The following is a 16,979-nucleotide window of genomic DNA, read 5'->3' on the forward strand; positions in this document are numbered from 1 at the left end:
GAAGAGGGGAGAAGTTGCCCGTCCGGGGTAGCCGAGGGAGGGGAGGAAGGGAAGCGTGCCCGGCCCCTTTGTTCGTCGGGGGAGAAGTTGGAAGTTGTTGGCGGGACAGGCTGGACGGGGCGGAGGAGGCAGAGAGCCGCCCCTTCTTCCCCCTCTCTCCCTCCTCCGTTGGCTGGGCGAGATCCGGAGTCTGCTGTCCCCGGAGAGACCCTGGGGTGGGTGCGGGGGAGGATCGGGCTCCTGCTCCCCGACGCCGCCTCTTGCAAAGAAGGAGCACGGAGCGGGGATCAGCTGGGGCGCAACCCCGGCCAGCCACCCCCTCCTCCTCCCTGGAGGGGAAGGTCTGGGGCTTCCTGGACTGAGCGAGGCTGCTTTGCCCGTCGATGAGTTCAGAACCGCTTTTTTGCCCCCCCCCCCAGGCTCTCCGGCTCTGATCCCCCCCCCCCCCGTCGCCCGGCCGCCCCACCCCGTCCCATGGAGCTGGAGGGGCAGTGGTGGAAAGGACAGCTGGCTGCAGACATCCACCAAGCTCTTCGCTACAAGGTAAGTCGGAGGGGGCTTCAACGCCCCGATCTTTGGAAGAGGCAGATACGGGGGGGGGGAAAGGGGAGGGGGCTCCGGGTTCAGGTTTTTGCTTTGGGGGATGTTCTCTCTGCCCTCCTCCTCCTCCCTTGGAAGCCAAGAAGGTCTGGGGGTCTTGGTCAGCTGTGGGAAGGAAGGAAGGAAGGAAGGAAGGAAGGAAGGAAGGAAGGAAGGAAGGAAGGAAGGAAAGAGAAGGAAGGAGAGAGAGAGAGACAGAGAGAAAGAAGAAAGAAAGAAGGAAGGAAAGAGAGAGAGAAAGAAGGAAGAAAGAGAGAAGGAAGGAAGAAAGAAAGGGAAGGAAGGAAGGAAACAGAGAGAGAGAAGGAAGGAAGGGAAAGAAAGAAAGAAGAGAGAGAAAGAAAGGGAGGGAGAAGGAAAGAAGGAAAGAAAGGAAGGAAGAAAGAGGGAGGGAGGGAGGAGGAAAGAAGGAAGGAAGGAAAGAAAAGGAAAGGAAAGAGGGAAAGGAAGGAGGAAGGAAGAAAGACAGACAGAAAGAAAGAAAGAAAGAAGAAAGACACACCCCCAAACTCTCTGGCTACTCACCCAGCTTTTGAATTTGTTCAGTCCCCCCCCCCCCCCTTCTGAATCTTTTAATTCAGTGTTTCTCAACCTTGGCCAGCTTGAAGTCCCATGGACTTCAACTCCCAGAATTCCCCAGCCAGCTAAGCTGGCTGGGGGATTCTGGGAGTTGAAGTCCACGGGACTTCAAGTTGGCCAAGGTTGAGAAACACTGTTTTAATTAGTCTTTGCACTCACAATTGGGGAAACTGAGGCCGGAGGAGTGGTGAGATTCAAAGAATTGAACCACCGCTTCTCTGCCCTAATGATTTCTTCCAACAAACCAGCTCGCCAAACCGCTCAGAAAGTGAACAGCCGGTTCTCCCCCCCAAAGTGGTGAGAACTGGCTGAATCTCACCACTGGAGAAGCTTCTGGGTTCCAGTCTCCATTCTCCAGTAGGTTTGGCTTCTGGAGATCCATCCAGGCCCTGGAATTGATGCCGCTGAAACTCCCCGGGACTTGAGGGCATTGAGAGATTGCTTGTAGGTTTCAGTCAAGGAGAAGAAAACTGGCTGTGATCCCGTAAGCGTTTTTTGTGTAGGATCCGGCCAGGCAATGCCCTGAAGTTAATAGATCTTCTCCGTCAGCAGCCAAACCCACTGATTTCAACCGTGGAAATGTGTAGTTTTGTGGGTGCCAAATTTCCTTTCTCTCCTCTCATCCAGTCCTCTCTGCTCCTTGCCCTAAAGTGGAGATACGGAGATTGGGGTTTGGGAGCATAAGAACAGTTAGCCGATTCTGCTTTGGGGCCTCCTGAAGTTTTGATTTTCAGTGAGAACCAAACTAAAAAGATCCCCTTTATTGCTCCAAGGTTCAGGGGGGCATAATAAAATGAAATGGTTCTCCCAAGTTCCAGGATGTTTGTGGCTGAGAATCAAATGGCATTGTAAATTTAATAAATTATTACTGAAACACCTTTTCCAAAACCTGTAGGAGAAAAGTTAAAAGCCCTGTTATCGTATGTGAATTGTAATTTAGTTTTTTTATACATCCCATAAGAATGTTCTTAATTATTTATCAACCTCCTTAAAATACATTAAAGCTATTAACATAGAAACCTAATTACATATATCAGTCTTTTTCAATTTCACAAAAATTGTCTTTCCCATAAACTCTTCCTGATTTTTAACCCTCAGTTTATATCGACATTAATTTGAAATAATATAAATTTGGAATATTTACGTTTTCAATATTTAGATTTTGTTTCCTTTGAAGGAATTATTCTGAAATAGTTAAAGGAAGTCCAATCCCAGGGAACCCTAAACATTTCCATAGATTTCTATAGACTGTATTATATGGGACTAATTGTCCTTATTAGAAGTGGAAAGATGCTGACTGGGATCCAAACAACCACACAATGAATTGTGAAAACCTTTGTGGAATAGAATAGAATCATTATTTTAGCCAATGACCAGTCCATAAAACACTTGGATACTTAAATGTCATGTTCCGGCATTCAAGTTCATTCAGATCCTTCTGCTCTCATCTGATTATTATTTTGTTTTCTAATCTAAAGCCAGTCAACAAGTAATCTTAATCACCAAGTAACCCATCTAGGTGTTGGAGAGGGAAGGTAGCTTATTTCCAAATCCTGCTGTGTCTCCCATCTGTCTATTGCAAATGCTTCTCTGCCACTTCCAAGTGGCTTAACAGCATAATGCAGAATGAATTACAATAAATCAACATTTATCAGCCGCTGTCATCATACTGCCAGTGCAAGTTTGAGATACTTATAATAATACCAAACGCCATAAAAATCACAACCTAAACAACCTTCTTTATTTGAAACATTTTGGTCAGGCAGGAAAAATATTTCTGGTCAGTATCCCTGAAGTTTTCTAGGTTGAGTGACAGTCCCAGATTGGGTTTCCTGGACATAGTTTCCGGAGGCCACGGCTTAGCAACCTTAAAAAAAAAATGATGGCAATGCCATAGATGTTGGGTTACAGGAACAACTGTCGGAGAACAGTTGAAGGGACCTCAGCAGCTGATTTCTGCTCTGCATCTTAGTTGGAAATTTCTGGTTTTATTTAGGCAGTGAACATGCAGAGTTAGATTCAAAAGATCAGCTGAAATAACATTCATTGCTCTGCGGATGTCTCTAAAAAATGCTCAGCCCTGAAGAATCTATGGAAGTTTGACATAGTTTTTATTTCCCCCCTTTAGGAAATACTAGGCTCAGGAGCAAACACTGCATCAAATTATCATAGCTTGTCTCTTCCTGCGTTGCATTGATCCAGTTAATTAGGGTTTATTCGATGAACCACAATCAAGTGATTTACAGCAATGTGTTTTACCAGGCAGCCATTTTTGTCTTGTCTTATAAATCAGTGCCCTCCCCCCCAATCTTTTGGGCATCAGGGACCGGTTCCACGAAGAGAGGTTTTTCTGCAGACCAGAGTGGGGATGTGGTTTCCCCCCCACGGATGGGCCCAGAGTCCCTAGGGAGTGGGCGGCATACAAATCTTATTAAAGTTAAATTTAAAGTTTAAAAGTTTGCTTTTTTACGTGGCCCAGTTTCTGGCGGGCTGTGGGTCATTAGGGGCCCCCTGTTATAAATGTTTGATTATCAGTTTCTGGAGAGACTTCGGGGTTTTTTTTAAAGGCTCCTAGTGGATATTCACCAGGTGCAGCTTCTTGTCACTATACTGTAATAATAAAGAAAGGTGCATTGGTTAGGTTCTTTCTTTGAACATAATTTAGAGCACGCATGATAGAATCGCTGAGTATAATGTACTGATTCAGCTCTGTTACTCGTGTAAAATGCTTGAGACTTTGATAATTCTTTGAAATGTGGTGTTGTCTGATCATTAACATGCTGCAGTAATTATCTCTCTAGTATAAAAAGGCTTTTCATCCATGTGGATTTTAGTTCCCATCGAGGAAGGGAACATATTCAGGTTTTGCCTTGATTATAAGCTTGTGTAACTCAGAATGAAATCTTCCCAAACTCAGTGGAAGAAAATTGTCCAGTAAACTTAAACCTGTAACTTTTTACCTCTTTATAATCTTTTTATTTATGATCATATTTTCGGAATCTGTGAGCTGGTGCTTAGCTGTAACATGGTTATAATTTGGTGATGTTTAATATGTTAGCTTGGAGATTGTGTGGTTTGTAAATCATGATTTGTGGCTTAACAGGCAGAGACATTACTTAGCGTCAAAAGCCAGGACTTAACAAATCATGATTTAATTTACTGTATGGAGGCAGTTAATTAAAAAAAACCACAAGCTTTTGCTATTCGACCACTCCACCTCCTCGGCTGTGTTTGTATCACAAACTTAATTACCCCCCCAATGTGCAGATATGTAGTGGCTTTAAAGTTCAGTAGGTTATTGAAAAACAAGTTAATTCCCTTTACGAATTAAATCGTGGTACAGAAATGGACAATATAAATGTCAGTCCTTTTTAAATTAAACCAATGTATATTCCTGAAATTTTTAGCAAAAGTTGTTTGTGACCTGTCCATAAGTATTTACTTTTCTGCTATCCCATTAAGTTGGAAGGTTTGGTTGATCTCCTCATACCTCAAACAATATTCCTCTTAAGTAACTTAATGTGCAACTCTGACCTGAGAAATTTAGTTCCACCCTTCTGTATTGTGGTTTGTTAAATTGATAGGATTATTTGAACAGGTAGAATGTCCTGATTTCTTTATTTGTAGAGTTGTCTTTTCTTCGTTTTCTTATCTCTTATTTATTATTTTCCTACAGGTAGAATGTTCTGATTTTTTTTATTTGTAGAGTTATCTTTTCTTCGTTTTCTTATCTCTTATTTATTATTTTCCTACAGGTAGAAGGTTCTGGTTTTTTTTTATTTGTAGAGTTATCTTTTGTTCGTTTTCTTATCTCTTATCATTATTATTATTTTTCCTTCAGATCCATGACACTGGTTTGAGCAGTTATTTATTTCAGTTGGTTGAATAAGCTGTGGCTGTTGCTGAGGTTCATATATAAAATATTAAGCCATATGATTTGCAAACTATATTGGATGGGTTTTGGTCCAAGGATGCTTAACAGATCCAAAAGCTGGGTTTGCTTCTCAAATGCGTGTTGTCTGAACCATGAATGCTTTCAGCTTGATGTCTGCATATCTGGTGATTCCCAAGTGAAGTTACAAGGGGTTTTCATTAAGCTGCTTTCATGGAATTGTACCAGGAGTCCAGAAAATGTTAGAAGAGAATATTTCTCTACCTCAGGATTGAACTGTGGGGTCCTTGGTACATTTGATGATGTTATGAGTTTGGTAATAAAATATTTGCAAAAAATTTTTTTGCAATTTTTGATTGCAAAAATATTTGCAATCAAAATCAGAAAGCACCGAGGACACCACAGTGTTATTCTCCTTTTCCAACTCTATCTTGTTTGCTCGATATTTTTTGGGGTCTATCATAGAAGAACAACAAATTAAGACCCCAAATTGCCCAAAATATCTTATTATTAATGACATCGGCAGCTAATATGCTGCATCACTCAGAATCTTCCTTTGGCTTATGGCAGTGGTTCCCAAACTTGGCAACTTTAAGACTTGTGGACTTCAACTCCCAGAATTCTCCAGCCAGCTCTGAGACATAAAAACAGTGAGAACTAGAATCTTGACAGCTTTTTAAAAGATACTTCTTAGGATTTGGCAGACGTGTTACTTTCATTGTTCTGTACGTAACATATTCTGCTGTAGGGTAGTGTATTTCAAACTTTAAAATGTGTAGACTTTAAATCTCAGAATTCCCCCCCATGCAGTTGAGGAATTCTGGGAGTTGAGTTTCAGGGATCTTAATGTTGCCAAGTTTGAAAAATATTGCTCTAGGGCAGTGTTTTTCAACCTTTTTTGTGCAAAGGCACACTTTTTTCATGAAAAAAATTACGAGGCACACCACCATTAGAAAATGTTAAAAAATTTTAACTCTGTGCCTATATTGACTATATATAAAGTAATTTTCCCACGGCACACCTTACACTATGTCACGGCACACTAGTGTGCTGCGGCACAGTGGTTGAAAAACACTGCTCTAGGGCAGTGGTTCCCAAAGTTGGCAACTTTAAGACTTGTGGACTTCAACTCCCAGAATTCTCCAGCCAGCTGCTGGCTGGAGAATTCTGGGAGTTGAAGTCCACAAGTCTTAAAGTTGCCAACTTTGGGAACCACTGGCTTATTGTGATTGTAGCAATACCCAGTGTTCATCTTGGGCCTTTTCTGGATTAATGACCCACTGATATGTGATACCTGATGGCATTGATTATTGGTAGTTCCAATATACTTCCCGTCTAACAGATATGCCTCTGAAGTATGAATTGCCTTCAAGTCAAGCAACACTCAGAGAAGGTTCACGGTTTCAATTACTGCTACTGTATGATTCACGTTAAACTGCTCCATCCTGTTTTACCAACTGTTAAGTGGAACTTAAAGTATGTGACTTTTTTCATTGCAGGGAAATAGTGTGAATAAATATAAGAGCAGAAAGGCCCTTGGTAGACTGTCTGACAAGGTAGAATAGATAGAAGCGTCTATCCCTTTCTATGCCTAATAAATTGCTTATGTTCTGGAATCATTAACAGAGGATGTAAGTTGTCTTATACCCAGTTTTATACCCATAAAACTGAACTTCAAGGTATTGAATTGAACTAAATTTATTGCATTTATATGCCGCCCTTTTCCCCCCCCGAAGGGGACTCAGGGCAGCTCACAATCCAAGTCAGGGAAGGGGGTACAGACAAGGGATTAAAAAAGACGAACAGAACAATACACAACTTAAAAACACACAACAACCATACCATTCGAGAAGGGGGGGGCAAAAGCTCTTTAGCCCCAGGCCTGTCGGAACAGCCAGGTTTTAAGGGCTTTGCGGAAGGTCTGGAGGGGGGTGAGGGTTCGAATCTCCACGGGGAGGTAGTTTGAGATGGTCGTGATGGAGAAAGCAGAAAATGTTTACTATCACCAATTTCACTAATATTAGATGTAGACTTAGAATAACTTTATATAAATAACACGGTGGCTCAGCGGCTAAGACGCTGAGCTTGTCGATCAGAAAGGACAGCAGTTCGGCGGTTCGAATCCCTAGTGCCACGTAACGGAATGAGGTCCTGTTATTTGTCCAGCTTCTGCCAACCTAGCATTTCGAAAGCACGTAAAAAAATGCAAGTAGAAAAATAGGAACCACCTTTGGTGGGAGGTAACAGCAATGTGTGCGCCTTTGACGTTTAATCATGCCGGCCACATGACCACAGATAGAATAGTCCATTCCCCACCCCTTGGCATCACAGTTCCAGTCCAATCATAATTCTCCCAAGTGTCAGGTGTGAGATAACTTCAAAAGGCATCACGAAGATGGAATGTCGGTGCCGTTAGTCCTGGCGGGAACACCCACGCATTCGTAGTCCCATCAGTCGGTGAACTCCAGAACCTTCCTCCAGCACAATGAGTAACCCCTCCCAAATACCATGCCCTCCCTCCCCGTTTCATGGCAGCCGAAGCAATAACGAAGCAGAGGCTGACAGACGTCTTCGGACAGTGCTAGCTCTTCGGCTTAGCAACGGAGATGAGCACCGCCCATTAGTGTCGGGAACGACTAGCACATATGTCCAAGGGGAACCTTTACCTCTAATGTTTTTGTCACATTGGAATGTACACTAATCAGCATACATTAAAATGATTAAATTAAAATTGATGTGATGTATTAAGCTGCGGTGTGATTTCTTTGGTGTTGAGATCATGAGATAGGTGAGTTCAGCTACTGTGATTTTTCAATAGATTTCTTGCTAGCATTCTTTGTGAATCAGGCCAGACTTGGTGCAAGGGGTGAATTTAGGATTTATGGGGTGGAAAATCAGGCATCAGAAGATTAATCTGCCTTCTGTCTTTTTCTTCTGTAGCAATGTTTCCCAACTGTGGCACCTTTTAAGATGTGCGGACTTCAACTCCCATAATTCCCCAGCCAGCCATGCCACACATTTTAAAGTCCACACATCTTAAAAGTTGTCATAGCAGAGCCGAGGTGGCGCAGTGGTTAAATGCAGCACTGCAGGCTACTTCAGCTGACTGCAGTTCTGCAGTTCGGCTGTTCAAATCCCACCAGGCTCAGGGTTGACTCAGCCTTCCATCCTTCCGAGGTGGGTAAAATGAGGACCCGGATTGTTGGGGGCAATATGCTGACTCTCTGTAAACCGCTTAGAGAGGGCTGAAAGCCCTATGAAGCGGTATATAAGTCTAACTGCTATTGCTATTCTTTTGTTTCCGGTTAGCTCTGATTGGCCTTTGGAAGGGGAAAGGCTGGTATTGATATTATCTTCCCAGGTTGGACTAATAACCGGGCAGAGGGAGACATTTTAAAGAATTTGCTTGTGTTTTTTTCTTTCGAGATCTTTTTTAAAGTTGAAAAATGTGCTTCTCAGTATATTCAGTTCTATCGCAAATTCAGTTCTATCGTAAATGAAAACAGATTATTAGCAATGAGGTTGTATTATCCAAGCTCACGGGTTTAGCATTGATAGAAAAAGAAATGAATGTGCTTTATGCAAGCAAAGAAAAAATAATGTATACAGCAAACGAGAGACATCAAAGACAACTAGGTAGACCAAACCAGAATATCAACTCCACAACAAGACTGAAACTATAGTTTATTGAGATACACTATAATAATGACATCTTGCAAAAACTGATTGTCCTTCAACTCCCTCCTTCCTTGTATCCCAGTTAATCAGCGTTGTTTGTTTAGCTCTCTTTGAATATTATCTTGCTTCCCGGGACTCAACGAATGTTTTAGTCCTCATTCCCAGGATAATAATATTTTTGTAAAAAAATCCCCCCCCCCCAAGGACTAGAACTTCCGAAACTTTAATAAATTTCAGAAAAAATATAAAAATACCAAAAAAGCAAAATCAAAAGTGAAGATCACTTCACTTATCCTCAATACAACTATTGGGCATTTATTTCTCAGACAATATTTCAAATTTAGTAACAGCTAGCAATGTCTTCTAGTTAATTGTATGCTTTCTTCAAGGAATTTTCTCCTTGGGGTGTCAAACTGAATTTCATTGAGGGCCACATCAGGCTTGTGTTTGACCGGGGGGGGGGCGAGTGGGCATGGCTGGGGGGGGGCATGGGCAGCTTGGCATCCTGCAGCCCTCTCTGCCAGTGAAAATGGAGCCCGGGATGGCCCAAGCTCTGACTTCACTGGCAGAGACACCGCCGGAAGGTCCTCCACTGTTTCCAGGCCAGCCCCGTGGGCAGGGCCGGATTTCCCTATGGGCTAACTAGGCTTCCGCCTAGGGCCTCAAGATCAAGAGGGGCCTACATTCAAATTGTTAGCAAAATTAAAATTACACTATTCTAAAAACAGTGAACACTAAAACACTGAACCGAAAATAAGGAGAAATTCTACGCAGATGACTAAGAAACAAACATAAAAATGTATTGGTTAAGATCGTTCCAGCGCCGCGGCAGTTGGGGAGCCCGCCCACGTTCCCGGCACCGGCGGTCGGGCGAGAGGCGCGGCCGCTCCCAGTAGCCGCCCCGTCGATGCGGAGCCCACCAGCGGCCAGGCAGGTGAGGGCGAGGGGGCCGAGCCAGGCAGCTGAGCGCAGCAGGGGAGGCGGCTGGCCTCGCTGCCTTTGCCGCAGAGCAGAGCCGCCCTCCGTCGGGAGGCCAGCTCTATATATTGATATATATTGATATATATCACAGTAATGATGTATTTTATTGTCTCTTGTGTAATTTACAAACTTAAAAATGGGAGGTGAAAGGGCCTCATAAGTGGAACAGCCTAGGGCCTCTTTTCATCTAAATCCGGCCCTGACTGTGGGCCAGATCTAAGCACCCCGTAGGATGGATGCGGCTCGCGAGCCTTGAGTTTGATACCCCTGGGTTAGAGTGTCTTGGTTTAGATCGTATAGATCTGAATCTATATCTGATCAGATCAATGCCATTCTACATTTCACCATTTTGCTGTAGCTCAGTGGGGGACTGAGATATGTAGATATGATTACCCTGTACTTAATGTCTCCATCCCCTTCTCTGCCCCACGATGGAAGTGCCACAACGATTTCAGTTGCCTACCCCACGTGGTTATTGCTTGTGTGGTAAAAACAATAGTTTAAGGGAAACTCGACGCTGAGCAACTATGCCCAAAGATGAATGCCAAAATCCTTATCTTCCTGCAATTTTTTTTTCAACTGTTTTGTGGATTTAATGCACCTGTTGTTCATAAGATTGAAGGAGGGATTGCAGTGCAAATTCTGGGAATGAGAGCTATACAATTCTTTGTGTCCTTTTTTAAAAATATAAGGGAGGACGATTCTTAGGAACCCGAATTCCAACATGATCTTAAAACTGCTCGGGGATCTGTTGTGGTGTAGAAGAGCCAAGGTGGCGCAGTGGTTAGGGGTGCAGTACTGCAGGCCACTTCAGCTGACTGCTATCCGCAGTTCAGCGGTTCTAATCTCACCGGCTCAAGGTTGACTCAGCCTTCCATCCTTCCGAGGTGGGTGAAATGAGGAACCAGACTGTGGGGGCGATAGGCTGACTCTGTACACCGCTTAGAGAGGGCTGAAAGCCCTATGAAGCGGTATATAAGTCTAACTGCTATTGCTATTGCTATGTGGCTCAGGGTTGACTCAGCCTTCTGTCCTTCCGAGGTGGGTGAAATGAGGAACCAGACTGTGGGGGCGATAGGCTGACTCTGTACACCGCTTAGAGAGGGCTGAAAGCCCTATGAAGCGGTATATAAGTCTAACTGCTATTGCTATTGCTATGTGGCTCAGGGTTGACTCAGCCTTCTGTCCTTCCGAGGTGGGTGAAATGAGGAACCAGACTGTGGGGGCGATAGGCTGACTCTGTACACCGCTTAGAGAGGGCTGAAAGCCCTATGAAGCGGTATATAAGTCTAACTGCTATTGCTATTGCTATGTGGCTCAGGGTTGACTCAGCCTTCTGTCCTTCCGAGGTGGGTGAAATGAGGACCCAGACTGTGGGGGCGATAGGCTGACTCTGTACACCGCTTAGAGAGGGCTGAAAGCCCTATGAAGTGGTATATAAGTCTAACTGCTATTGCTATTGCTAGAGCCTGTTCGTCAGTTGTCCTGAATGCTTTTGACAGGCTAGTTGCGGAATATATTTGAAGGTTTTCGACACGGTTTGTGTGTGTTTTGTTTCTCTGTTTTTGTATTGCGCTGTCTCTTTTGAAGTTTGCAATGGATGTGAGACGCCCAGTGTCACTTATGTAAGACGGGCAGCTATGCAGACTGAGTGAAGGATAGACGTGTAATTTGGATGTCATTGTTCTCGATGCCAATTTCTCCACAGCAGTTTTTAAAATATCTCAATTGGGCAGGGGATTGATTAGAAGACTTCCAAGGTTTCTTCTAGCCTTATATTAAATGCTCCATTTATGTGAACTGAGCTTCTTGGTGCTACATGCTACTAGATGGCCATATCTGAGTTCGTTACACTTTTTTTTCTTTTTATGAATTACAGTTCATTACAATAATTGCAATTATGGCTGCTTAGCAGTGCCAAGATGCCCTTTACCCAAAAAAAGGCAATTTTTTTTTGCAGTGGCCAGGCACATATGTAGAATTAGATCTCAGAGAATTTTCTGGATCAGACAGAAAAATTCTCGATTATAACAGCAAAATCAATCCTGACACATTGAACACTAAGAAATAAACCATGCTTTGAATGGATGGTCCAAGCAGCATCACGAAGCATTCTTAAGAAACCGTAATCAAAATATTGTTGGTTGATGCAAAAAGTTATAGTGATTTGTAAATTTTATATCATTTATAAACGCTTTGGGAAGGATTCAGAAATGTAGATTACTGAATCCTATTGAAAATTATTGCTAGCTGCTTTTTCCTACAATGAAAAATGAATAATGATTAGTTAACTAATTTTTATATTTCAAAATTCCTTGGCATTAAATATAACACTGCAGTAGTATTATAAAAACATACGTGCAGACGTCTAAACAGAAATGCCTTTCTAATTTGTAAATCACGTATCTCAAGCAAGTGGCTCTTGCCTCTATCAGTAATGTTCAGCATTCAGGGTATTACCTAGTTTGAATATATTGTGTGTAAATTCTGAGTGTTCACTTCCTTAGTGCTACTCAGAGGAAGTGTTCAAAAACTTTGTTTACATTTTTAGTTCAAAGGTTTTAACGTTACATCTTGGACCTTAACTGTATAATATTATAATTTGGGGAAACGAATCAAATTGCATTATAAAACTAAACTCAGATTACCCATAGTTTGCCCATGGTGTGACTGTATCCAATAAATTGACTTTAAATTTAAACATAAACTCCATTTCAATATGAGGTGGGCAGCAATTAAATTTAATAAATAGATTAAAAATAAATAAGGAAAAGGAAGGCTCATGAACTTAGTGATCATTTACAATTTAATTTGTTATTTATTAAACATGAAACTCGCTTAGCACTGCATTTGAATAAGATTATGGTGCTGAAATTACTGATAGATACAATGCTAGGGGGAAATATTTAATGAAAATACAACCAGATACCAACTCCTTCCATTTGCAACTGGCTCTTGCCTGTATCACTAATGTTCAGAATTCAGGGTATTATCTAGTTCAGTGTTTCTCAACCTTGGTGACTTTAAGTCTTGTGGACTTCAACTCCCAGAATTCCCCAGCCAGCGTGCTGGGGAATTCTGGGAGTTGAAGTCCACAAGACTTAAAGTCGCCAAGGTTGAGAAACACTGACCTAGTTTGCATATATTGTGTGTAAATTCTGAGAATTGACTTCACTGTTACTCTCTCCGTAGGAGCTGAAGCTGCCCTCTTACAAAGGCCAGTCTCCCCAGCTCAATCTGAGAAGGTATTTTGCAGACTTGATTGCCATTGTGAGCAACCGGTTCCGACTCTGTCCCGCTGCCCGACACCTGGCCGTTTACCTGTTGGACCTCTTCATGGATCGTTACGACATCTCCATTCAACAGCTGCACGTGGTGGCGCTATCCTGCCTGCTTTTAGCAAGTAAGTTCAAAGCAAGAAGCTCAGCAGGTAGAAAGAGCCGAGGTGGCGCAGTGGTTAGGGTGCGGTACTGCAGGCCGCTTCAGCTGACTGCTATCTGCGGTTCGGCGGTTCAAATCTCACCGGCTCAAGGTTGAACTCAGCCTTCCATCCTTCCGAGGTGGGTAAAATGAGGACCCAGACTGTGGGGGCGATATGCTGACTCTGTAAACCGCTTAGAGAGGGGTGTAAAACATTGTGAAGCGGTATATAAGTCGTAACTGCTAACTAGCTAGCTAACTGCTAACTAAAAGCCGCCTGCACCAAGCTGGAAGCAAAACGGGGGCCAGGGGAGGGGCTCATGTGCGTGGATGGGGGCGCATGCGTGCATTCATGTGCATTTTGGGCATTCGTCACTGATCTATAGTAACTGAACCTTCTTCAGGGAGGGAAATCTCCTTTCACAACATACAGGTTTTTTTTAATAAAATTCTTCCTTGTGTTCTTAATGGTCTGTCGCCCCTTTTTATGCCCGCCAGGTAAATTTGAAGACAAGGAAGACAGTGTGCCTAAACTTGAACAGCTGAACAGCTTGGGGTGCATGACCAACATGAGCCTGGTCCTAACCAAGCAGAATTTGCTGCACATGGAGCTGCTCCTGCTAGAAACTTTCCAGTGGAACCTCTGCCTGCCCACAGCGGCTCATTTCATAGACTACTATCTCTCGATCGCCGTTCACGAATCCGACCTGCATGACGGATGGCCGATGGTCTGCTTGGAAAAGACCAAATTGTACATGGCCAAATACGCCGACTACTTCCTGGAAGTATCCCTGCAAGGTGCATTGTTTCTTTTTTTATGGTTTTATTCAAACTCCCCGTGGTTACTTCGTGACCCGTCAAAACCGCGGTAGACTAAAGTGCACCCGATTAAAGCGCATACGTGACGTCATCAGCAGCGCGACAAATACGACCGCGGAGAAAAAAGGGCGCTTTTAAAAGCGCTTTTAAAGCAAGCTGATTCACATAAAGGTAAGGGTTAGGGTTAGGTTAAGGGTTAGCGTTAGGTTTAGGGTTAGGTTAAGGGTTAGGTTTAGGGTTAGGTTAAGGCTTAGGTTTAGGGTTAGGTTTGGGGGGGTTAGGTTTAGATTTACGCGTTAATTTTAAGTTTACCGCTCACAGCGTGCTGTTTTCATCGTGCTGTGATGACGTCACGTACGCGCTTTCGTCGAGCGCGCTTTAGTCTACCGCAGTTTTGTGGTGGAACCGGTTACTTAGCTGCGAGAGGAGGAGGAGGAGGAGGAGGAGGGAGTGGGGTGGCCTCTGTGTAACTTAATCCTAATCCTCTGTCTCTCCAGATCATGCCTTCTTAAATTATGCCCCTTCGCTAGTGGCGGCTGCGTGCGTTGCTTCCTCAAGGATTATCTTGCGTCTTTCCCCAACGTGGCCAGTGCGTCTCCATCGCCTGACGGCATACTCCTGGGATTTTTTGTTGCCATGCATTGAACGACTATTGGTGTAAGTATTCGGAACCGGTTTTCCTCCCTTAATAGGGTAATACAGACAGTCCACAGTTTTACAGCTACGGTTAATGACCATTAATGAGCTGTGGTGGCGCAGTGGTTGGAATGCAGTACTGCGGGATACGCCTGCTGCCTGCCAGCAATTCGGCAGTTCGAATCTCACCAGGCTCAGGGCTGACTCAGCCTTCCATCCTTCCGAGGTGGGTAAAATGAGGAGCCAGATTGTTGGGGGCAATAGGCTGACTAATGCATTCACTGGCTGGGGAATTCTGGGAGTTGAAGTCCAGACATCTTCAAGTTGCCAAGGTTGAGAAACACTGCCTTAGTTGTTCTTCTCTGCACTTCTTCCAAAGTTTCAGCATAGTTTTTGTAATGTGGTGACCAAAACTGGATGCAGTATTCTAGGCGTGGCCTTACTAAGATTTTATTACTTTGGATGGATGAGGTTTTATTTCTTGTAGCAGAAATGCTTACATCGAATCAAGAAGAACTATTGGCCCATTCCCATCAAGCATGAATGAAAAAAATGTTCCTTGTTGTAGCATAATTCTTTGTGTAGGTGTGGGTCACCCATGGCCCAGTTCATAACAGGGCATGCAGAGCCACGCTGAACCACACAGGAGAAAACAAACTCCTAAAACTCCATAACATCCTGATAGTTCATAACATAACATCCTGAGATGTGCCCTACCAATGACGCCCAGGATTTGACCATATATAGACAGAACTTCCCTGAGCAGTAGATTAGAAATTGTACTTTTACAGGCTGTTTTTAACCACATGCTGATTGCTCCTCCTGCCTTTGTCCTATCTCAATAAAAGGGGCTCTCAGACCCCCAATCTGGGTCGCTCCATCCCGAGAAAGATCGTGTCCTGTCTTTTCTCCACATTGGCCTCATGGACGACCCACGGGAACATTACAGTTCCTCTCCTTGTACATGGTTTTGGATGAACTATAGATTTCACCCAGTGTGGTCAAACAGAAAATAATCTTTTTTTTTTCTTCATTTTAATATTCTAGGGCCCATGATAATGATGTCAAAGAAGCCAACAAACAAAAGGGACAGCATAGCTCTCAACCACCCCGTAACGCTTTATTCCAAACAACCGGCCAACCCACACCGCAGCACATACCCCATTATATTCAAGCGCATCAGACGTCTCTGCCCTACCTTCAACCAGCAACGCAACAAAACTGCCAGCCAATTATGCCAAGCGGTCGTACCTCAGCCTACCCAATGCAGACTTGCCCAGCTGGTTTACAAGGTGGCGCTCAGGCTCAAAGCCACATGCAGGTTTCGGAAATGCCGCTAGCCGTCCCGATAGAGGTGAAGCCGTGTTTAAACGTCTCCTACAATCGGACCTATCAGATTGCGGGATGTTACCCTTGTATTACTCCATGCTTTGAGAGGTGACATCGGTGCGGCCAGTGTTAAATCAATAATAAAGAGGAGAATTTGGGGTCCTCCTAAAACCTGGGAAGTGGCTGGAAGAGAAACACCATATTTTTCTCCCAAAGGTAGCTCGGTTGCAGAAGCTGCAAGTACAAGAATGTGCCTGCTTGCAGAATAATGGAGGAAGATGGAAAAAAATATATATTTCTGCCACACTGTAGTTCTACAGGCTGAACTTAAAACATGTTGAGAGACACCTGTCCTGTCTGCAGGTTTTGTCTTCCTGAAAAGATGAAAGATTATACGTGATCTTGATGACGCTTAGCCCTGTGCAGTATTGAGTAAGAGACCGAACCGTGAAAATCCACTAAGTGCCGTTGCTTTCCAGAAGATGGAGAGGCCTTCTTCGTCTTAATGAGCAGCTCAATTCTTTCGAGATGACCCACGGATGAGAACTTGTATTTCGGTGGCCTTGGATTAATGTTCTTCAATCTTCTGCTTCAAGTATTCTTGCCTTCGCTGAAGCTAGGTAGAGATAAATTATCATTACCAACTCAGGGAATAATCAAAAATGACTGTGATACAGGATATATATATCATTTAAATGGTTACCTCGGGTTCTGTTCTCAGGGTAATTGTATTAGCAGATACCAAAGGGAGTCGAGATGTGGATCCAAGTACTCCCTTCACCTAAATGTGCTTTGCAATGAGACGGGGGGGGAAATAGGCAGGTTGTATTTAAATGAAGCCAGTACTATACCATAAAAAAATGGAGTTTTATTTGCAGTTTATTATGCAGCCAACTATTTGTGTCCAAAAGGTTTTGGTGTTTTGTTTTTTTTCCCTTCATTGTATTGATTTCTGGCTTCCAGGTACAATTGAAATGCTTACAAGAAATAAAGCCTTATTTATGTTGGCCAGAGAGCAGAATGAGAAATGGAAGTTCTCGGACTC

General features: G+C 43.5%; 1 protein-coding gene across 1 annotated transcript; it reads left to right on the plus strand.

Annotated features, from left to right (window-relative positions):
• The first annotated feature begins 474 nt into the window (after positions 1-474).
• CCNJ (cyclin J) lies at positions 475-16,979 on the plus strand. The gene is made up of 5 exons (XM_087702381.1): positions 475-543; positions 12,923-13,133; positions 13,649-13,948; positions 14,467-14,626; positions 15,653-16,979. The coding sequence occupies exons 1-5, from the start codon at positions 475-477 to the stop codon at positions 16,044-16,046; spliced, it is 1,134 nt and encodes a 377-aa protein (XP_087558507.1). The 3' UTR covers positions 16,047-16,979.

The sequence above is a fragment of the Thamnophis sirtalis genome, unplaced genomic scaffold, assembly GCF_051295495.1.
Source record: "Thamnophis sirtalis isolate CommonGarterSnake01/CBP01778 unplaced genomic scaffold, rThaSir2_p1.2 scaffold_15, whole genome shotgun sequence".
In the NCBI taxonomy this organism is placed as follows: Eukaryota; Metazoa; Chordata; class Lepidosauria; order Squamata; family Natricidae; genus Thamnophis; species Thamnophis sirtalis.